This window comes from Phyllobates terribilis, unplaced genomic scaffold (genome assembly GCF_046119375.1).
Source record: "Phyllobates terribilis strain yellow unplaced genomic scaffold, ASM4611937v1 Scaffold_2__4_contigs__length_985480577, whole genome shotgun sequence".
Classification (NCBI taxonomy): domain Eukaryota; kingdom Metazoa; phylum Chordata; class Amphibia; order Anura; family Dendrobatidae; genus Phyllobates; species Phyllobates terribilis.
Window position 1 is genome coordinate 976,256,866 of NW_027362762.1, and position 23,645 is coordinate 976,280,510.

Below are 23,645 nucleotides of genomic sequence, written 5' to 3' on the forward strand. Positions count from 1 at the left end.
GTACTGGATTGGTCTACCAGTGAAATTAAATCCTGGAGCCATAAATGTTATGACAAGTGTTGTAACGGGCGTATTGCAGCTTTGGATAGGGGAGAATTGCCTGTTCCTATTCAGGATTTTTGGAGAGTTTTTTCTGAGAAGGAATCGCAGGTTTTGCCTCCCCATAGAGACTATGATTGTTCTATTGAATTTGTCCCTGGAGCGACTCTTCCTAAAAGTCGTTTATTTAACCTTACTATTCCTGAGAGGAAGGCTTTGGAGGAATACATACAGACAAGTTTGGCCGCCGGTCACATTAGGCCCTCTAAGTCTCCTGTGGCGGTTGGATTTTTTTTTGTAAAAAAAAAGGACGGCGGTTTACGTCCTTGTCTGGATTTTCGTGAGATTAACAAAATTACGGTACGCAATCCTTACCCACTGCCATTGATTCCTGATCTGTTTAACCAGTTAATGGGGGCCAAGTGGTTCTCTAAAATTGACCTTAAGGGGGCATACAATCTGTTGCGCATGAAGGAGGGTGATGAATGGAAGACTGCTTTTAACACTCCTGTGGGTCATTTTGAGAATCTGGTTATGCCTTTTGGTCTTACTAATGCTCCAGCATTTTTTCAGAATCTTATTAATGACATCCTTAGACCTTTGATCGGTAAAAATGTGGTTGTGTATTTGGATGACATTTTGATTTATTCGCCTGATCTGGAGTCTCATTGGCGGAGCGTGCGTGAGGTATTACAGTTATTAATGGACAATTCGCTTTTTGCTAAGCTGGAGAAATGTGAGTTCGCTGTACAGAGAATTAGTTTTTTGGGCTACATTATCTCCAGCGAAGGTTTTGAGATGGACCCGGTTAAAGTTCAGGCTGTGCAGGAATGGCCTAGGCCTATTGGTTTGAAATCGATACAGAGGTTTTTGGGTTTCGCCAATTACTACAGAAAATTCATAAAAAATTTTTCTAGTATTGTCAAACCTCTGACTGATCTCACCAGGAAAGGTGCTGATGCGGTTCAGTGGTCTTCTGAGGCCATTGAAGCTTTTGTGTATCTCAAGGAGAGGTTCACCTCTGCTCCCATCCTTATGCAGCCTGATGTTACTAGGCCGTTTTTGGTTGAGGTTGATGCTTCCTCTGTGGGGGTTGGCGCAGTATTGTCTCAGGATAACGGGGATGGATTACATCCCTGTGCCTTTTTTTCAAAAAAATTTTCGGAGACTGAATTGAATTACGATATTGGTAATCGGGAATTATTGGCTATTAAACTCGCATTTGAACACTGGCGCCACTTCTTGGAAGGTGCGGAATTTCCCGTTCAGGTTCTTACGGATCATAAAAATCTGATATATCTTGATGCTGCCAAGCGCCTGAATGCCCGTCAGGCTAGGTGGGCACTGTTTTTCTCGCGGTTTAATTTCTCCGTTACTTACATCCCTGGTACTAAGAATGTTAAGGCGGATGCCTTGTCTCGCAGTTTTTCTCCCATAGTCGGTGCTGAGAAAGAGGAGAACATTTTACAAGAAGGTGTTGTGATAGCTGCTTTGGACTCCGTTTTGGAAGATGAGATTCTTAAAGCACAGGAGAATGCCCCATCTAACACTCCTCATGGGAGGTTGTTTGTGCCTGGGACCTTTAGGAGAGATTTGTTTGTTGAGTGTCACGAATCTCGGTTGGCAGGTCATCCCGGAATCTCTGAGACCAAGAGACTGGTGGGTCGCAGTTTTTGGTGGCCTGGATGGCAGAAGGAAGTCATTAAGTGGGTGCGCCAATGTACTATATGTGCTAGATCTAAGTCCTCACATACTCCTGCTGCGGGGTTGCTTTGTCCTTTGGAGGTCCCCAGTGCTCCTTGGACACATTTGGCTATGGACTTTATAACTGACCTTCCCCCCTCTGAGGGTTTTACTGTCATCTGGGTGGTTGTGGACCGTTTTAGCAAGATGTGTCACTTGGTTCCCTTCGTCAAACTGCCCTGCGCTAAAACTCTCGCTAAGGCCTTTGTCAAAGAAATTGTCAGACTTCATGGCGTTCCTACTGACATTGTTTCTGATAGGGGTCCTCAGTTCGTGGCTCGTTTTTGGCGTGCCTTTTGTGACAGGTTGGGAGTTCATTTGTCGTTCTCGTCCGGATATCATCCTGAATCTAATGGCCAGAGAGAAAGGAAAAACCAGGATGTTGAGCAGTTCTTGCGTTGTTTTGTGGCAGACAATCAAGAGGGGTGGTCTGAGTTTCTGCCACTTGCTGAATTTGCTCTGAACAATCATACATCTTCTTCTGCTGGTTGTTCGCCTTTTTTTGTTGTTCTGGGAGACATCCGTCGTTTGGGTCGTTCTCCAAGTTGGGATCTGCCGTGCCTGAGGAGGAGAATTTTTCCGGTGATTTGGAAAGAGTTTGGACGGATGTGCGTGGTAATCTTCAGGAGGCCAACAGAAAATCTAAAGACTACTTTGATAGGAAACGACAGGAGGTTTTGTTCGCTGTTGGTGACATGGTTTGGTTGTCCTCTAGGAATCTGCGGTTGAGGATTCCTTCTAAGAAATTGGGTCCCAAGTTTGTAGGGCCCTTTAAGGTGCTTCAGGTTGTCAACCAATCTGCTGTTAGGTTGGAGGTTCCTACCTCCTGGAGAATTAATCCGGTCTTTTATGTCTCTCTGTTAAAAAAAGCTGTTGTGTCGGATGGTGACGCCTCTGCCTCTGTTCCTCCGGTGGTGGAGGACGGGGAATATGAAATTTCTCGCATCCTTGACTCTAGACGGTATAGAGGTAGTTTGCAGTATCTTGTGGCCTGGAAAGGTTTCGGTCCCGAGGATAACTCTTGGGTGAGGTCAGATGATGTTTCCGCGTCCAGACTTATCAGAGCGTTTCACAGGAGATTTCCTGATAAGCCTGGTCCTAGGGGATCCGGAGGATCCTCTTAGAAGGGGGGGTACTGTTAGAACCTTGCTGTTAGGTTTTTTTTCCTTTGCTGGTCACATGACCTTGTTGGCCTATTTAATCCTGCTCCGCCCTTCTGGCTTTGCTGGACTTCATTGTATATCTACTTTCTAGCTAGCCTGTGCTCTGTATCTATCTCTGTTAGTTTGCTTGGTCTTCGGACCTCTATGTTCTATCTATTTTGTTTGTTCGTCTGTCTGCTACTATTTCTGTTAGGAGGTGTCCCATATTCCTTCCAGTCCTTAGTACTTGTAGGGATTCCCTCCCCACATCTATAGGTCTTCGTACAGACTAGATTAGGACTTTAGCAGGTCTGATCGCAGGATCAGGTTCCCTGTTACATCGTAGGGATTCAGCTGAGTCCTATAGTAGGGACAGATCTCCTCTCTTTCCTTAGCTTTGGTAGCAGAACATAACAACTTCAGGCAGTGGCTGCTCAGAGACAGCAGGTAGGTGAGAGGTTTCTGCCTTCATGACCTCAAGGCAATCATGGTCACTCGAATCAGGGTACTCAAGGTCTTCTGAGGACCCCCCTAAGTCTTCAGAGCAGTCCCCCCCTTGACAGAGGAAGCAGAGTGGAGGGGTTCAAGACAGTACATCGCCGAAGAGCTATATTTTCTGGTAAAAGGAGCTCACATTGGATTCTGACACGACGTTGCATAGATAGATGGTTGTACTGGGTTTGTGCAAGGATAGCTTTCAAATCATGAGGGGCTAGTATAGTTGTAGGATGGCCAAGTACAACATCTGATGTTCTGTGGAGGAGTTCTGTAGCTGCCAGAACTGCTTTAAGACATGTTGGAGCTGTTTGCGCCACTGGATCCAATTTACTGGAATAATATTCGATGGGTCTCATGCGGCCTCCATGTTTTTTTATGCCAGAACTCCTGAGGCATGGCCACACGCTTCAGAGACGAATAGAAATAATGGAAATTCATAGTTGGGAATCCCCAGTGCAGGGGCTGAAATGATGAGTTATTTCAACTGGTCCATTGCATCTTCAGCTTCTTGGTCAAAATGCTGGTCAAGCTCAGAAGAGTGGACCTGATCATATAGAGGTTGCATGAGAGCTGACACATTAGGGATCCACTGCTTGCAGTATGTGACCAGGAAAGCTTGGAGATGGCACGGATGACAGTTTTCCGCTATTCAGTGAGATGCTTGGTACCTTGGGATATGCAATGACCTAAAAACACAACTTTGGTACAACACCATTGTAGCTTTCGCAGAGTAACTTTGCATCCGATGGTGACCAGAAATTGGAGCAAAGAATAGTTGAACCTGTGGCAAGTTTGGTCATTGGGACAACAGAGGAGTAGATCATCGACATATTGTATCAACGTGACTTCAGGGTTCTCACTCTTCCAGGGTTGGAGACAGGTAGTTAAGGCCAGTGTGAAGTGATGAGTAGCGTTCTGAGCATCTTGAGGCATAACGGTCCAGGTGTACTGTACTCCTCTGTGTGTAAAAGCAAAAATATACTGACAGTCTGGATGCAGAGGCACACTGAACAAGGCGTTTGCCAAGTTGATTACTGTAAAATGCGTTGCCTCAGGGGGAATTTCACTGAGTAATGTATGTGGATTTGGCACCACTGGGGCCTCCAGGATTGTAACTGCATTCACAGCTCTCAGATCTTGCACCATCCTAAATATATCCGGTTCTCCTCTTGCAGTTTTCTTCTTCACTGGAAACAATGGAATATTAGCAGGAGAAACACAGGGAATTAATGCTCCTTTCTTGAGTAATTCTTGGATCTGGGCATCTAATGATGCTTCTTGGGCTGCTTTCATTGGGTACTGTGGGAGTCTGGGAATCCGTGCACCTTCTTTCAGGAAAACTTGGACTGGCGGGACAGGCAGCCGGCCTATATCATCAGGACCTCGAGACCAGAGTTCAGGCAGTATCCAGTCAAGATAATACTGTGGTATGGCGGTTGTTGTTGTAAATTGGATGACACACAATGGGAGGGCATGTACCTCTGTTTGTTCCTCTAATGATAATGGAGTAGAGACATCTAGATGCATTCCATTCTCATCATATAATATCTGAGCATTTAACTTCTGGAGTAGATCTGCTCCCAACAAATTAAGCGGGCAGGTGTCTGAAACGAGCAATCTGGCCAGCGGCTTCTGTTCTTTCCCAATAGGCAATGGAAATGTTAGTCGGGACGAGTGTGGTTTTCCATCCACTCCCACACATGAAAGGAAATCATCAGATATAAGCGATTCATAGGGTAAATCTCTTGACCGTATTACTGATCTGGCTGCACCCGTGTCTACTAGGAAAGGTAAAGTTCTGTCCTTTACATCAATTTTGACAGTAGAAATCAGTCCAGATTTAGTGGGGAAGTTTTCAACTGAGGTCAAGGTGAGCACGGGTTTGCCACTGTCCTATGCGGGGTAATTCTGATCTTCCCCCGGTATGGTGGTGGGTCCCTGTTATTTTGGTACATCTGTTGCGGTGGCTGGTCTCTGTAATTCTGCACAGGTTCTCTTGGCGTTGTCTCATACTCTCTCTGTGGTGGCTGTCGTGATGGCTGTCTATACTCTTGGCGGGAGTACCGTGGATTCCCTTGGTAGCGTGGAGAATCTCTTCTTTCAAATTGCGGGTTGTAGGAGAGTGGCATCGAGCCTTAGAAAGGATTCCCTCTTTTCTCTGGACATCCTCTTCTGAAATGACCCGGTTGGTTACAACGGTAACAGATTGGTTCTCTTAGTCTTAAACTCGGTCCTAAGCTTTAGCAATGAGCAGTACCATTCGCGGGGACATGTCCACATATTCTGGTCTGGAGTCTGTAAGCATCGCTGAGATTTCCTCTCTGAGTCCTCTATAACAAATAAAATGACTAGCAGATTCTGTTGGATCCTCTGACCTTCATCGAACCCTTGATCCTTGAACAGAGTATAGATTCTGGTGTAAAAAAAATTTGACATTCTACCCTGATTCTTGAGTACAGTCCGATACACTGGTAGATGAGTCTGTGAGCCGCTCCTTGGCCCATTGCTGAAGTTGTTGACAAAAAGCTCCTCCTGATTGGTAAGTCTCCTTGTCTGAAACTTGGCTGTCATTCAGAACTACTTGAATTATTGGCCAGAAGGCATCTCCCGCTTTAATGCTAGTGATTTCATGAAGATCTTTCCAAGAGGCTGAATAAGTTTGTTGAATTTGTCTGATTCTTCTGTAGAACGCCATAGGGTGTCTGTCTGGGTCAGGTAGTTGTCTAATCACTCGATAAACTTGTGAAGGTGTGAATGCCACATATCTATTATGGTGATCTGGCACTGGAGATTCTGACTGAGAAGATGTTGAGGGAGATACTGGCAACACAGCAACTGGAGGGGAGTTAGTTTGTCCAGGAAATAGTTCATTCGGGTTATCTTGTGAGGTCATCTGGCGGCTGAGTGAGTCTGATCTAGCTGTGGCACTTTCCACAGCTCGGGTGAGAATTTGAGATTTATGATAGTCATTGCTGATTAGTCTTATCTCCTCCAACATAGTTAATCTTCTATACTCCCGTATAGCTTGGACTATCGCTTGGGCACAGGCTTGCATAGGAAATCCATACATTCCAGAACTTATAGCAGGAAGAGCAACAGAAGTAAGGTTCCTTGTTCCAACATAGTTCAGAATATTGTTGATTGTAGCTCTAAGTTGTGTCACACACTGATCATGATGATCGTCATCATACACATTCCAGGTGTAGTGTGTATTGCAGCCTGTATTCTGGGTGTGCCAAGATGGCCGCCACCAGAAGGAAGCACCCTACAGGAAGGGTGCGTTCCACTGGGAAGAAGCACACCCACTGACATCTGGTCAAAGGCCGGAGGTGATGTAATGGGTGTAGTAACATGGCCGCTGCAGGATGAGGATGGGGCACTAGTAGTGGCTTGGGTAGTAGCGAGGGGTGGGCCTCTTGGACGGGGCACGTGACATGCAACATAATCTGTTGACAATGGATTCTGCTGGCCACAATTAGAACACACCCAACAACAATTCATTATTGGGCAGTGGCGGAGGCATGGTGGTGGAGGGGAGGAACAGTGTGAGGTCTGGGACGTGGTGCCCCACATGCAAGAGAAGTATCTCTATTATCAGGATTCTGCTGACTGTAATTTGTACAGGTCCATCCCCCCCCCGTCCGCCATTATCGGGCGGTGGCTGAAGAACAGTATCTTTGTAATACACATAACATGGCGTCTTTCCCTTATTGTCTGTATTTTCTTCCTCCACCCACCCTTCTTTTGACAAATTCTCTGCTGTTCTGTATCAAGCCAAAGCTGTTTGTAACAATCCTTTATCTTTTAGCTTGCCCTTTTTCTTCTGCCATTCTAGTGGCTGTACCTTATCTGGTAGCTCGCATATTTTAGTTAACTGTTTAAGTTTCTGCACATACTTTTTCCCTTCTTTCGATAAACTCAGCGCAGCCTTTTTCCACATGTATTCACTTTGCAATGACCCATTATCTTCCAGTTTTCCCGTTTTCGCAAATTGCTGCATTCAACATCTCGTACTGTAATCTACCCCCCCGGGTACAACCCACACAATGACATTACTTTTTTGGTTTTCTCTATATATTTCCTTCCTTCTCTTCTAGCAACTATATCTTTGGGGTCCTGTCGTTCCTGATCGAGCGACCCCTGCGACACAAACAATGTCTTCAGTTTTTTCATGATTTTGGCTCCAAGCGTCCCGTCTCCTTAGACTTAGGATCAGACCAGGTAGTTGATACACAAATAGAATGGTAACAAGTCCCTACACTCCCTAACAAGCACTGAATTGATTCTTTTATGACTTAATGAAGCACTGAGCACCCGTGTCCTAGTGACGTCTTAATATACGACTTAACGTTGCAGTTGGCTCCCCGCGTATTCCACGTCTTAATAGAGGATTGGTTAACCCCGCGTGCCCGCGTCCTAATGACGTCTTAATACACGACTTATCAGTAACTTCACTCCCCGCGTGTCCCACGACTTAATACACGTCTTAATAGAGGATTGGTCTGCCCCGCGTGCCTGCATCCTAATGACGACTTAATACATGACTTATCAGCAACAACGTCACTCCCCGCGTGCCCGCGTTATAAGCAAAGAAATTTTCCTAAATTCTCAAGTGTATACGTGTACACCCCTGCATACAAAGATCGTTCTAATGGGACGGGACCCCTGATATACCACAGAGCAGCAGTTAGCCAGGAGCGACTACAAACCAGAGTTCTTGGAATCACACAGCCGGGACCCACCCAGTCACACGGGGCTGTCCGTAAGGGCCAATCTAGACACCATAAACTCACCAGAGACCGCTCAAAATATGAGTAAGTACTACGAATTCATTAAATCTGCAGACTTACCGTATTCAATGATGAGAGTTGATCAGGCTCTCGCTTTGAGCAGTCCCGGCTCGTCCGTAGGTGGTCCGGTGATGGGCACCCCGAGACCTAGAGTTCCCCTCGAGTATGATCTGAGTCACGGCACCATTTGTGAAGGTTTCACCAATTTAAGATACACCAGGTAACTGCTCTCCTCCAAATTAAAGATGTCCGAGTGCATGCAAAGAAGCTAATTAACCAAATCTGCTAATCTGGTTGAAAAACTTCACTCAGAGACTGAACCACGCAAATGCCGTACTTTATTACTTAGACATGGGGTTAAATAGCATTCTCCTTCTAGGTGGGATTAGTAACATTTATTGCTCTTTTCTGATAACTCGGCACACTGTAATTTGTTCATCTATGTATCTCCTGGCCTTAGTAACGCCTTAGGAATTCCGATGGTAGGGGGTGAGTTCGTCTCTCAGCGCCATCTTTGCCAACTCAACATGTATCTCTCTGTTATCAGCCATGAACATGCATACGTCATTCCCAGGAAATCATTTAGTTGTTCATGTCTACAATAAGAATAGAAGCTATTACTTATATATTCATTAACTACTAACATAATCCATGTGCATATACACATTTGCATACATACGTAAACATAGATTATTCCATCATCTCTATATTGATTCACACTGATTAGGTAAGCTATTAAAAGAAACTAATTGATTTTCTATAATATATATATTTTACCTTGACACTATGCTAATGACATATTATACTAAAGCCAGCTAGTTGTTGATTTACAAGAGCCCCCTGCTTTACCCACTATGTAAATTAATTAAATGCACAAACAATGAGACCTGAGCCCTGTGGAATAATACCCTCCCTAACCCTTGACCTGTGGATGTGTACTTGAAAAGGACAATTGTAACTACTTAAGGGACATATGCCTCTGTAGCAGTGAGAATTGAAAGAGAGACTGTACAAGGAGAATTAGTGATCAGTCAGACTCTTCGGGACATCAGCTTGGTAGCAAGGCTTGATCCAGAGAGACACAGATTTGGATTCTATATGATTCTGGCCTAAGGGTATATGGCCCTGACTGGAAGGATACAGATCTGTTCCATTGACCATCAGAGAACCCATGGATACATTCGGGGAGACCAAGTTGGGACGATGAAATCACCTGTCCCTGTGGATATGTTGTTTGGGGTTGCCAGGTGGGACACTCACAGAAAAAATCACACTAAGAAGAATTAAAATTCCCCCAAAAATTCAAGAAAAACCAGCAAAAAAGGGCAGCAGTGTTTATTTGCCCAGATCTTCAAAGCCAAATGTACTAACAGATGCAGCAGACCCACATAAAGATGGCGGATACACAGGTGCAAAATACTGATGAAACAATCACTCACAACCTACCATTTCATGGAGGGGGTGACTGCCTAGTATTAGAATTGCACAAAGATAGGCTTGTATAGGGTGCTGTTCACACTAGAGTAGTGCACAGTATCCGGCTTACAGCCTATTAGTTACGCCCATACTATTCGACTAGGCGGGCTGCCCGGTACTATCCAAGTGCACCCCTTGGGAACAGACACCCTAGTTTACAATGTGTGCATTAATGGGCTTGGGTGCACCCTGGAATAAAAGTGTGCAAAATTACATATATATACACTGTGTTCCAAATTATTATGCAAAAAGTGTTTCGGAGTGATAAGGGAAGAATTTTTTTGTTTGTCAGTTAAACTCATTGATGGTGATGTGTGTCAGGGCTCTTTATATCACTGTAAGCAATTGCAGACACCTGTGCTAATTAGTTTGGCAGGTGTGTCCAATGAAAGGCAAGACTACTTAAGAAGGCTGTCTCACATTATTAAGCAGCCTACATTTTCTGCCAAAATGGGAAAGAAAAAGGATGTGTCGGCTGCTGAGAAGCAACAAATTGTGGAGTGTTTAGGTCAAGGCATGACTACAATCAACATTGTGCGATGATCAGGATGAAGTGTCTTGGCAATCAAGAAGTATGTAGCTGATTCACAGTACACATGTGTGCGTGCTGATAAGGGAAAATTGAGGACTCTTTCCTACAGGCAATTACGTCAGGTTAAAAGAGCAGCGGCAAAAAAGCCTTGTCATAGCAGCAGACAAGTTTTTGAAGCTGCTGGTGCCTCCAAAGTCCCCCGAACAACAAGATGCAGGGTCCTTCAGAGGTTTGCAGCTGTGCATACGCCATCCTGTCGACCTCTATCCACTGCACACAAGCAGAAACGGCTCCAGTGGGACAAACAATACATGAAGACTGATTTCAAAACTGTTTTGTTCACAGATGAGTGCCGTGCAGCGCTCGATGGTCCAGATGGATGGAGTGGAGGATGGCTGGTTGATGGACACCCCACGCAAACACGGCTACAGCGCCAACAAGGAGGAGGTGGAGTAATGTTTTGGGCTGGAATCATGGGGAGAGAGATTGTCGGCCCCTTTAGGATCCCTGAAGGCGCTAAAGATGAACTCCATAATGTATGTGGATTTTCTCAAACAGCACTTCCTGCCATGGTTCAAGAAGAAGAACCGTGTATTTCACAGCAAGATCATTTTTCTGCATGATAATGCACCATCTCATGCTGCACATAAAACATCTGCATCTCTGGCTGATATGGGCATAAAAGGGGACAAACTTATGGTGTGACCCCCATGCTCCCCTGACCTCAACCCCATTCAGAACCTTTGGAGCATCATTAAAAGGAGTGTCTATGATGGCGGGAGGCAGTTCACATCTAAGCAACAGCTCTGGGAGGGTATTCTGCCCTCATGCAAAACAATTGAAGCAGAAACCATCCAAAACCTGACAAATTCAATGGACGAGAGAGTTCAGAAGCTCCTTTCGAACAAGGGGTCCTATGTGAAAATGTAACATCACCTAGAATAAAGTTTTGAGTTGAAAACTGTTTGATTTCAGTGTGTAATAACCGGCTAATGCTTATAATTTCACAAATGACCATTTTTTTGTTCTTTATTAAAATGAAAAGGTTGAAAACTCTGCTGTGCAGAATAATGTGGAACATGCATTGTGAGTGCAGTTTGAGTGTTTTATTTTTTTAAGAATATCCTGTTATCATCGGCAGTTTATACAAAAATCTTTCAATTGTACTCGAATAGTTATTGGACTGGAAAATTACAATGACTGCAATTCATATAGGTAATTTGGGAAAATCTGAGAAAATAGTATTTGCATAATAATTTGGAACACAGTGTAATATATGAGGCATTAGTTGATATTTTGGCCAAAATACGTAAGCTCATAACCCGCGTCAAGAGTCATTATGCGTATGAGTCCTACTCTAAACACTCACAGCAAAAACCACACTAAGAAGAATTAAAATTCCCCCCAAAAAGCACTACCCTAGTGTGAACAACACCCTATACAAGCCTATCTTTGTGCAATTCTAATACTAGGCAGTCACCCCCTCCATGAAATGGTAGGTTGTGAGTGATTGCTTCATCAGTATTTTACACCTGTGTATCCGCCATCTTTATATGGGTTTGCTGCATCTGTGGGTGCATTTGGCTTTGAAGATCTGGGCAGGTAAACACTGCTGCCCTTTTTTGCTGGTTGCAAGGTGGGATCCTCAGGTCGCCTGGAACCATGGAGACATTTGGAGAAGCCAGAATAGGACCAGCCGGTCATCTGCCCCATGGAAACTCTCGGAGAGGCCAGGGTGGGACCCTCGGGTCTCCTGGCCTTGTACGGTGATGGACTGTCCGCTTCCTAAGCTTGCTGCTACCTCCTCTCTGTGGGGGCCTGCCAGAAGCGGGGGGCCCCACTGGTTGAGGTATTCGGCCCTGGAAGTCCCAAAGTCTCAGCTGTTCTATCCCAGGCGGGCGGAGAAGGAAGGATGAGACTGTGTAATGTTCCACCATCTTGGTTATTTGCTGGGACTGTTCTATATGTTTATTGTCCGTTTGGTGGTTCAGTAAAGTATTACCGCGCTGTTTTACCCTCACCCTGTGCTGTCTGAAAAGTATTACACCCACAGACGATCCCGGGGCTTCACAGAAGTCGAGAGAAGTGACAGAGGAGGCAGAGAGGAGTCAGAGGGAAATGACAGAGGAGGCACATCTGAATACAGCCGTATACACCTGCCTCACATCAGGCCACCTGTAGACCCCCGTACACACTCACCTGGTGTTCGGGGGGGCACAGTGATGGTGACATTACTGCTGGAGACCTCATTACTGGCGATACACCACAAAGTCTGCGGCTTTTCCCCCATGGACACGGTGAGGTTCTGCTGGACGGACAGGCGGTGACTGACGTTTCGCCATTCATACTGCGCGGGTTCAGCGCCATCCGAGGAGCAGAAGCACCGCAGCGTAACGTTGTTCCCCACAGTCGTGTTCAGTACAGAGACGTTACACACCGGATCTGGAGAAGACAAGGAAAGAAAGGGATCAGCTCCTGCTAACCACATGTCCCGCGGCCGGCGGATGTTCGGTACTAATATCCACAAAAGAGAGCACAGCGGCTGGACACTGAATGCGGGGGTCTATGGGAATAGCGGAATTACTGCCGTATAGACGACATGTGCTTTATACTCCGCGCAGAACACGTACAGGTGACTACATCACATACTGAGGTGCCGTCGCACACGCTCCTGCCACCATGTCTCTTCTGAAAGTTCTCACGCTGCGAGCGGTGATGTCAGTAAGGTCACCGCCATTCAGAGGCCGTGAACTGCAGTAACCTTTGTGACATCACCGCTCGCAGCGTGAGATCCAGCAGTGGCTGCTGCTCCAGTTTATGGAGCTACGGTCTCTGAACGGGGCTCCATAGTCTGGACGAAGAAGACTGGGATCGCTGTGAGACCTCCATTTGGATTACAGCGGACCCTCTGGATTATTTATTTTTTTGGTAATAAATGGGTAAAAGAGGGTAATTGTCGGGAAATTCTTTTTACAAATAGAGGACTTTACTCTGTGTGTTTATTACTTTTGACTACATGGTTAGTAATGGGGGTGTCTTATAGACCCCTCTTCATTACTAACCCCTGGGCTTGATGTCAGCAAACATTACACAGGGCAAGTGGGAAGAGCGAGGCCAAGTGTCTGAATTGGCTAATCTAATGGATGCAATATTTCTGGAGCAGCTGAGGGCTGGTGTTATTATTCTGGGAAGGGGCCAATATCCATGGACCTTCCCAGCCTATTAATATCAGCCCCCAGCTGTCTGCTTAGTCTTTGCTGGTTATTAAAAAAGGGGGGACCCCATGTATTTTTTTTAGGATGCCCCCTTTTTAATAACCAGTAAAGGCAAAGCAGACTGCTGGGGGCTGATATTAATAGGCTGGGAAGTCCCATGGATATTGGCCCCTTCCCAGCATAATAAGACCAGCTCATAGCTGTCTGCTTTCTCTTGGCTGGTTATTAAAAATAAGGGGACCCTTTTTTACATTTATTCCAAAAATCTGTCGGATAAGCTGCACAGATCTTATTAAATGCCTGACGGCTATCTATCTCTCTCTGTCTGTCTCATTCTATCTATCTAGCCCATGTCTATCTATCTATATCTGTATATAACATTGCTTTATTAGTTTGAATATTAGCTTCAAATATCATAGAAAATGACAGTATGTAAAAGATGTTAAATACACCATGTATACAGATGTCATACGGATGCCAGCTGAGAAATATCGCATTGTCCTCGCCTGACACTCGTCCTACTTTTCTGAATCAGCATCAGAGCGAATGTTTATACGCCGGTGTGACTCCATCTTACAGTCGTTCCCTCATGATCCCGTGTCACCAGTGTGGGCTGTCAGGAACACGATGTGCTGGGCACACGATTACCAATCCGCATCTGCACTTCTACATCCTTGGGGGTCAACGGACTCTTCCGTGAATCCCACCGCTGTCATCAGACTCCACCGAGGCCAACTCCATAGAAAAGAGATTCTCAGAACCAGAACTGACAATGGCCTTACAAGCCCCCAAGCACAGACCCTTAATGTTTTACTGTCCACTCCTAGATTGCATTCTCGGATATGCTTCCGCCATCCAGGATGCCTAATGCCATCTCTGAAAGCTGCCCACCTGCGTTCCCTCATTACAAGACATATTGTGCTCATTACAAACCCGAACAAAGACCCCACGTAATGCTCAAACTTTAACCTAATTTTATTAGTTAACGGAGACATGAAAGCTTTTCACAAACTTATATTGAGCAGATTAACTCCAGAACTAACGTGAGTGAATACACTGGGACCAGGGGAGGATGGTGATAAGCCCAGACGAAGGCCAATGGTCTTTAATACGCATAAAAGAGAAAATCCTACTTGTGTTGTGGCGCCCCTGAAGGTTCGATCGCCACAGGGGTACTGCATCTCTTTAATGGGGTGTGGTATCTCTCCTTCGAGGTAAGGATGGTGCCGCTGTCAGGACCCCACCTTCGCACCCAACACTACACTTCTCCCACCTGCAGAGGGGGCTAATAGGCACCAGTGTGCTGCCCCATCCGGGATAAGTGGAGATGGGGGAACCAAAAGATAGGGGGAACCATGTAGTGGGTGAGGGTGGAGGACGCACATTTAGGTTACACTTAATAATTCATATTTTATAAACTGCCATCTTGGGCTCATGGTCTTTTGATTGTGATCTTCATCACTGAACGTGGCTTTCTGTGTGAACCTGCAGTTGATGGGGACACGGCCCTCGTACTCTGGCCTTGAGTCGAGGAGCGGGCAAGAGTCAACGGTTGTCTCTACCTGGTCAAGGTCCCTGCCCAAGAAGGCCTGGAGGGGAGCAGAGTAGTCAAGCTCCACAGGCAAAAGGATCCCAGGGGGATGCAGACGGAGTGGTATACGCCACCTGTCCTCACTATTCTGGCCCTGCCAGAGGGATTCCTGCTGCAAAAAGGGGTACCGGCCCCCGATATCTGACTTTGCTACTCTATGTCCCAGTCGGAGAAGCCCGGAGGCTCAGTGGATCCCACCGGGTAACGGAGAGGAGTCGCCACCCGTACCCTTGCTCTGAGCATAGTCCAGAGGGAGACCCGGCCATTCTACACACACGGACAGGAGACGACTTTGTTAGAACCCTCCTGTTAGTTTTTGCCATCTTGTGTTTTGCTGTCACGTGACCACCTGCCTTTATATTCCAGCTCCGCCCTTTTGGCTGTGCTGGACTTCAGTGTTATTTGCCTGTCTCTCTAGCCAGGTGCTTCGGTGCCTTTCTCTGTCAGTTTGCTTGGTCCTCTGGAACCTCTAGTACTTTTTGTCAGTTTGTCTTTTGTGTTCTGCAACAACTTCTGTTAGGAGGTGTCCTATTTTTGTCCCAGTCCTTAGTTCTTTTAGGGACCCCTCCCTTTATTCTATAGGTCTCCGTTCAGACTAGCCGAGGACGGAGGAGGGTCTGTTCACAAGGAACAGGCAGCCCGCTACATCGTAGGGATTCAGCTTAGTCTTACTGTAGGGACAGCTTTCCCCTATCTTTCCTTAGTGCATGTTGCAAATCATAATAGTAAGTCCAGCCCAAAAAAAACCAAAAGGAAAGAAATTCGGGGATCAGTATGCTTTCCATCCAGGAGTTGGCTCAACGCCTGCAGGGATTGTCTCTGGAGGTGGCCGACGTTCAGCAACACGTGAGTAGATGTCCTGGAGCGCATTTTGTGGAACCGATGGTAGGGCTGCCTGATATTTTTTATGGTAAACAGCAAGATTTTTTTCCTTTAAAAATGCTTGTTTGTTATATTTTCGTTTGAGACCGAGGTCCTCTGGGAATGAATCACAGCGCATTGGTTTTATTATGTCACTTTTGCGCAAAGAACCACAGGGGTGGGCCTTTCCTCTCCAACCTAATGATCCGTGTTTAAGTTCTGTTGAGGAATTTTTTTCTGCTATGGGGCTATTATATGACGATCCTGATCAAATCTCATCTGCTGAATCAGAACTTAGACGTTTGAATCAGGGGTCAGATGATGTTGAAATTTATAGCACACACTTCAGGAGATGGGCTTCAGAAGTTAAGTGGAATGATTCGGCGCTGAAAAGTTTATTTCTTGCTGGTCTGAGTGAAAGGGTTAAGGATTTGCTAATTGCATTCCCTGCACCTGAGACTCTGCAGGATGCTATGCAGTTAGCTGTTCATGTGGACAGGAGAATAAGGTCCAGGGTCAATGATGTAAAAACTCCTGTAACTTCAGGTCCTAGTTTCCAGAAAATCTGCTCTGACAGCGGAGAACCAATGGAGGTTGGGGAAATGTCACTCAGCTCTCAAGAAAGAGACCGGAGGTTCGCCGAAGGTTTGTGTCTTTATTGTGGTAAAGATGATCATTTAATTAAGTATTGTGAGCGTCGTTTAAGTAAAGAAAAAAAAAAAGGTCAGTTACGCCCGTATAGCTTGTTTACGCTCTGCAGGAGTATTTCTTTCTGGGAGTACTACTTTGCAGGGAGATTTGATTGAATTTCAGGTATTTGTGGATTGTGGTTTAACACTTAATGTGATTGATAAAGGGTTTTTGGAAAACCTTAAATTGAAATTCAAACCTTTGTCATCACCTATTTCTGTGGTTGCAATTGATAACACTCCCTTGAAATGTATTACTCACAAGGTTGCTGCATTTCCCCTCACTATCAATGGAGGTCACCAAGAAATGTTGGACTTTGTTGTATTAGATAATTTACCCTCTCCGGTCGTTCTAGGTTTGCCTTGGTTAAAACTGCACAATCCTTTACTGGACTGGTCTACTAATGTGATTAAGTCTTGGAGTCCGAAGTGCTATGATAAATGTTGCAATGGTCGCATTGCGGCGGTGGATAAAGGGGAATTGCCTGTACCTATTCAGGATTTTTGGAGGGTTTTTTCAGAGGAGGAGTCGCAGGTTTTACCTCCTCATAGGGATTATGATTGCGCCATTGAGTTTGTCCCTGGAGCTACTCTTCCCAAGAGTCGCTTGTTTAATCTGACTATCCCTGAGAGAAAAGCCTTGGAGGAGTACATACAGACTAGCCTGGCTGCTGGTCACATTAGACCTTCTAAGTCTCCTGTGGCAGTCTGATTCTTCTTTGTTAAAAAAAAGGACGGGGGTTTACGTCCATGTCTGGATTTTCGTGAAATTAATAAGATTACAGTAATCAATTCCTACCCATTGCCGTTAATTCCTGACTTGTTTAACCAGTTAGTGGGAGCCAAGTGGTTCTCTAAGATTGATCTCCGGGGGGCATACAATTTGTTACGTATAAAGGAGGGTGATGAATGGAAGACTGCTTTTAACACTCCGGTAGGTCATTTTGAGAATCTGGTTATGCCTTTTGGTCTTACTAATGCTCCCGTGTTTTTTCAGAATCTGATTAATGACATCCTGAGACCTCTGATTGGTAAGAATGTGGTTGTGTATTTGGATGACATTTTGATTTATTCGCCGGATCTGGAGTCTCATTGGTGGAGCGTGCGTGAGGTATTACAGTTATTAATGGACAATTCGCTTTTTGCTAAGCTGGAGAAATGTGAGTTCGCTGTACAGAGAATTAGTTTTTTGGGCTACATTATCTCCAGTGAGGGCTTTGAGATGGACCCGGTGAAGGTTCAGGCTGTACAGGAATGGCCTAGGCCTATTGGTTTGAAATCGATACAGAGGTTTTTGGGTTTTGCCAATTATTACAGGAAATTCACTAAGAATTTTTCTGTAATTGTTAAACCTCTAACCGATCTCACCAGGAAAGGTGCGAATACGGTCCAGTGGACTACTGAGACCATTGAAGCTTTTGTGTATCTCAAGGAGAAGTTCAGTTCTTCCCCCATCCTTATGCAGCCTGATGAGACCAAGCCTTTTTTAGTTGAGGTTGATGCTTCATCGGTGGGGATCGGAGCAGTTTTGTCTCAGGAGAACAAGGGTGGAGTACATCCCTGTGCCATCTTTTCAAAAAAAAATTCGGAAACCAAACTGAATTACGATGTTGGTAATCAGGAATTGCTGGCGATTAAACTCGCATTTGAACACTGGCGTCATCTCTTGGAAGGCGCTAGATTTCCTATTCAGGTTTTCACTGATCATAAGAATCTGATCAATCTTGATGCTGCCAAGCGCTTGAATGCCCGTCAGGCTAGGTGGGCACTTTTTTTTTGCGGTTTAATTTTTCTGTTACCTATATCCCTGGTACTAAGAATGTAAAAGCCGATGCTTTATCTCTCAGCTTTTCTCCTGCAGTCGGTGCCGAGGAGGAGGAGAGCATTTTACAGAAAGGAGTTGTGGTCGCGGCATTGGACTCCGTTTTGGAGAATGGGATTCTGAAAGCTCAGGAGAATGCCCCATCTAACACTCCTCATGGGAGGTTGTTCATGCCTAGAACCTTTAGGAGAGATTTGTTTGTGGAGTGTCATGAGTCTCGGTTGGCAGGTCATCCCGGAATTTCGGAGACAAGGAGACTGATCAGTCGCAGTTTTTGGTGGCCTGGATGGCAGAAGGAAGTCATTAAGTGGGTGCGTCAATGTACTATATGTGCTAGATCCAAGTCTTCGCATGCTCCTGCTGCGGGGTTGCTTTGCCCTCTGGAGGTTCCTAGTGCGCCTTGGACGCATCTCACTATGGATTTTATTACTGATCTTCCTGTGTCTGAGGGTTTTACTGTCATCTGGGTGGTCGTGGACAGTTTTAGTAAGATGTGTCATTTGGTTCCATTCATTAAGTTGCCCTGCTCCAAGACTCTCGCTAAGGCATTTGTTAAGGAGGTTGTCAAGCTCCATGGCGTTCCCACGGATATTGTTTCTGATAGGGGACCTCAGTTTGTGGCTCGTTTTTGGCGTGCCTTTTGTGACAGGTTGGGAGTCCATTTGTCATTTTCATCTGGGTATCATCCTGAGTCTAATGGACAGACTGAAAGAAAGAACCAGGATGTTGAGCAGTTCTTGCGTTGTTTTGTGGCGGACAATCAAGAGGGGTGGTCTGAGTTTCTGCCTCTCGCAGAATTTGCTCTTAACAATCATACATCCTCCTCTGCTGGGTGTTCTCCTTTTTTTTGTTGTACTGGGAGACATCCGTCTTTTGGTTCGTTCTCCAAATTGGGGTCGGCGGTGCCGGAGGAGGAGAATTTTTCCAGTGATTTGGAGAGAGTTTGGACTAATGTACGCTCGCAACCTTCAAGAGGCTAACAAGAAGTCCAAGAAGTATTTTGGCAGGAAACGTAAAGAGGTTTTGTTTACTGTGGGTGACATGGTTTGGTTGTCCTCGAAGAACCTGCGGTTGAGGATTCCCTCTAAAAAACTGGGTCCTAAGTTTGTGGGTCCATTTAAGGTGCTTCAGGTTGTTAACCCTTCTGCGGTTAGGTTGGAGGTCCCCACCTCCTGGAAGATTAATCCTGTGTTTCATGTTTCCTTGTTGGAAAAGGCTGACGTATCTGATAGGGACGCCACTGTCACTGTTCCCCCTGTGGTGGAAGACGGAGAATATGAAATTTCTCGTATCTTGAATTCTAGATGGCATAGAGGGAGATTACAGTATCTTGTCTCCTGGAAGGGTTTCGGTCCCGAAGACAACTCCTGGGTAAGGACGGATGATGTCTCTACTCCTAGGCTTGTTAAAGCTTTCCACAGGAGGTTTCCGGATAGGCCTGGGCCTGGAGGATCCTCATAGAAGAGGGGGTACTGTTAGAACCCTCCTGTTTGTTTTTCCCATCTTGTGTTTTGCTGTCACGTGACCATCTGCCTTTATTTTCCTGCTCCGCCCTTTTGGCTGTGCTGGACTTCAGTGTTTGACTGTTTCTCTAGACAGGTGCTTCGGTGCCTTTCTCTGTCAGTTTGCTTGGTTCTTCTGGGACCTCTAGTACTTTTTGTCAGTTTGTCTTTTTGTGTTCTGCAACAACTTCTGTTTAGGGGGTGTCCCATTTTTGTCCCAGTCCTTAGTTCTTTTAGGGACCCCTCCCTTAATTCTATAGGTCTCCGTTCAGACTAGCCGAGGACTAAGGCGGGTCTGTGCACTAGGAACAGGCAGCCCGCTACATCGTAGGGATTCAGCTTAGTCTTACTGTAGGGACAGTTCTCCCCTATCTTTCCTTAGTTTATGTTGCAGATCATAACAGACTTAATGTGAAGTCTAGGAACACTTTGGTGCGGGGTCCTGACTAAAACACCTGAATTACTCGGAGGTTGTCGGACCCCCGGTCCTGGTGGCCGCAGAGCCCCGTGAGGAGCAGGGTGAAGCCTTGCAGCTGCATGCTCTACCGTGAGTAAAAACCTTGGAAGTCGACCCCTATGGCCTCCGGTCCCTTTATTTCTGCACAGCACAGCACCAGAACTCCTCCACTACAACTCCCTCCATCCGCCTCTCTGCCCTGAGGCCCTGCTCCGCCTGTGGGGAGTAGCACCATCTCCGGCTGCCACTATGTCCCGCCTCAGAGGACTGCCGCAGCGCTGGTGGCCATCACCAGACACCACAGGTGGCGTAGTCAATATCACCACTCGATGAACACTAACCCTGAAAGCCCATTACACCCTTATAAATGTGACCGCCCTGGGCACGGAACGGGTCCAGGCCACGGCTACAACCCCCAATATCTGACCCGGCTCCGAGTAACCCCACTTCCCAGGGTGAGGGCTGTGAGCGTCACACAGTGTGATCTCTGATGAACAAACCTTCTACTGTCATGTGTCTGTGACTCCCATTCACTACTATGAGGACAGCGCAGCTCAGCGGTTCTGTACCTGCCGGCATGAGAGGATGGAATGGAGAAAAACTGCTAAACGACTCATCCTGTCCCCGTCTGTATCGCCCGGTGTAAGAGGGTCACTCACTGACCATCGATTGTCACTGGATATGTGCCACAATGTGCCAGTGTAATACCAGCTCCGGCCAGGAGCCATCACCGCGGCCCCGCACTCACCGAGCACCCGCACTCACCGAGCACCCGCACTCACCGCAGCCCCGCACTCACCGAGCACCCGCACTCACCGCAGCCCCGCACTCACCGAGCACCCGCACTCACCGCAGCCCCGCACTCACCGAGCACCCGCACTCACCGAGCACCGGCACTCACCGCAGCCCCGCACTCACCGAGCACCCGCACTCACCGAGCACCCGCCCTCACCGCAGCCCCGCACTCACCGAGCACCCGCACTCACCGAGCACCCGCACTCACCGCAGCCCCGCACTCACCGAGCACCCGCACTCACCGAGCACCCGCACTCACCGCAGCCCCGCACTCACCGCAGCCCCGCACTCACCGAGCACCGGCACTCACCGCAGCCCCGCACTCACCGAGCACCCGCACTCACCGAGCACCCGCACTCACCGCAGCCCCGCACTCACCGAGCACCCGCACTCACCGAGCACCCGCACTCACCGCAGCCCCGCACTCACCGAGCACCCGCACTCACCGAGCACCCGCACTCACAGAGCACCCGCACTCACCGAGCACTCACCGAGCACTCGCACTCACCGCAGCCCCGCACTCACCGCAGCCCCGCACTGACCGAGCACCCGCACTCACCGCAGCCCCGCACTCACCGAGCACCCGCACTCACCGAGCACCTGCACTCACCGCAGCCCCGCACTCACCGAGCACCCGCACTCACCGCGGCCCCGCACTCACCGCGGCCCCGCACTCACCGAGCACCCGCACTCACCGAGCACCCTCACTCATCGAGCACCCGCACTCACCGAGCACCCTCACTCATCGAGCACCCGCACTCACCGAGCACCCTCACTCATCGAGCACCCGCACTCACCGAGCACCCGCACTCACCGCAGCCCCGCACTCACCGAGCACCCGCACTCACCGAGCACCCGCACTCACAGAGCACCCGCACTCACCGAGCACTCACCGAGCACTCGCACTCACCGCAGCCCCGCACTCACCGCAGCCCCGCACTCACCGCAGCCCCGCACTCACCGAGCACCCGCACTCACCGCAGCCCCGCACTCACCGAGCACCCGCACTCACCGAGCACCCGCACTCACCGAGCACCTGCACTCACCGCAGCCCCGCACTCACCGAGCACCCGCACTCACCGCGGCCCCGCACTCACCGCGGCCCCGCACTCACCGAGCACCCGCACTCACCGAGCACCCTCACTCATCGAGCACCCACACTTACCGAGCACCCACACTCACCGCAACCCCACACTCAACGAGCACCCGCACTGACCTAGCATCCGCACTCACCACTGCCCCGCAATCACCGAGCACACGCACTCACCGCTGCCCCGCAATCACCGAGCACCCGCACTCACCGAGCACCCGCACTCACCACTGCCCCGCAATCACCGAGCACCCGCACTCACCGCTGCCCCGCAATCACCGAGCACCCGCACTCACCTAGCATCCGCACTCACCACTGCCCCGCAATCACCGAGCACCCGCACTCACCGCTGCCCCGCAATCACCGAGCACCTGCACTCACTGAGCACCCGCACTCAGTGAGCACCCGCACTCACCGTGGACCAGCACTCACCGAGCACCCGCACTCACTGAGCACCCGCACTCACCGTGGACCAGCACTTACCGAGCACCCGTACTCACTGAGCACCCGCACTCACCGTGGACCAGCACTCACCGAGCACCCGCACTCACCGAGCACCCGCACTCACCGAGCACCCGCACTCACCGAGCACCCGCACTCACTGAGCACCCGCAGACTGAAGAAGAGGTTCTGATATGTCCCATCGACCAGGAGCATGGCCTTGTATCTCCCGCTGTCCCCCGGAATCACGTCCAGGAGGGTGAAGGTCTTCTCCGCCAGATTTACGATAACCCTTTCCTTAATGTTATAGAACCTGTAGAAGTCCGGCTCCTTCCCCTCCTCCAGGTCCACGATCTTTATCTCATTCTTCAGCCAGTTGATCTCCGAAGGACGAACATTTACACTCGCTCTGAAGGTCACATTGCTGCCGGTGACTCCTGTAATCTGCTCGTCACCTAAAAGAAGAACATACAAGAGATCACAAATGTATCGACAAGCGACCATGGATGACCCCAGACTGTATGTGCGGATCTGACATTACTGATCCCGAGCTACATCCTGTATTATACCCCAGAGCTGCGCTCACTATTCTGCTGGTGCAGTCACTGTGTACATACATTACATTACTGATCCCGAGCTACATCCTGTATTATACTCCAGAGCTGCACTCACTATTCTGCTGGTGCAGTCACTGTGTACATACATTACATTACTGATCCTGAGTTACATCCTGTATTATACCCCAGAGCTGCACTCACTATTCTGCTGGTGCAGTCACTGTGTACATACATTACATTACTGATCCCGAGCTACATCCTGTATTATACCCCAGAGCTGCACTCACTATTCTGCTGGTGCAGTCACTGTGTACATACATTACATTACTGATCCTGAGTTACCTCCTGTATTATATTCCAGAGCTGCGCTCACTATTCTGCTGGTGCAGTCACTGTGTACATACA

At 47.8% G+C, this 23,645-nt stretch overlaps 1 protein-coding gene across 1 annotated transcript in view; it reads right to left on the minus strand.

Annotated features, from left to right (window-relative positions):
• Positions 1–8,524: 8,524 nt before the first annotated feature.
• LOC141241328 (lymphocyte function-associated antigen 3-like) overlaps positions 8,525–23,645 on the minus strand; it is an 86,776-nt gene continuing 71,655 nt past the window's right edge. The window contains exons 2-4 of the mRNA XM_073668747.1: positions 22,845–23,138; positions 12,420–12,662; positions 8,525–8,808 (exon numbers count right to left, since the gene is read on the minus strand). Coding sequence (XP_073524848.1) covers positions 8,795–8,808; positions 12,420–12,662; positions 22,845–23,138 — 551 coding nt within the window. The 3' untranslated portion in view covers positions 8,525–8,794. The remainder of the gene's footprint in view (positions 8,809–12,419; positions 12,663–22,844; positions 23,139–23,645) is intronic.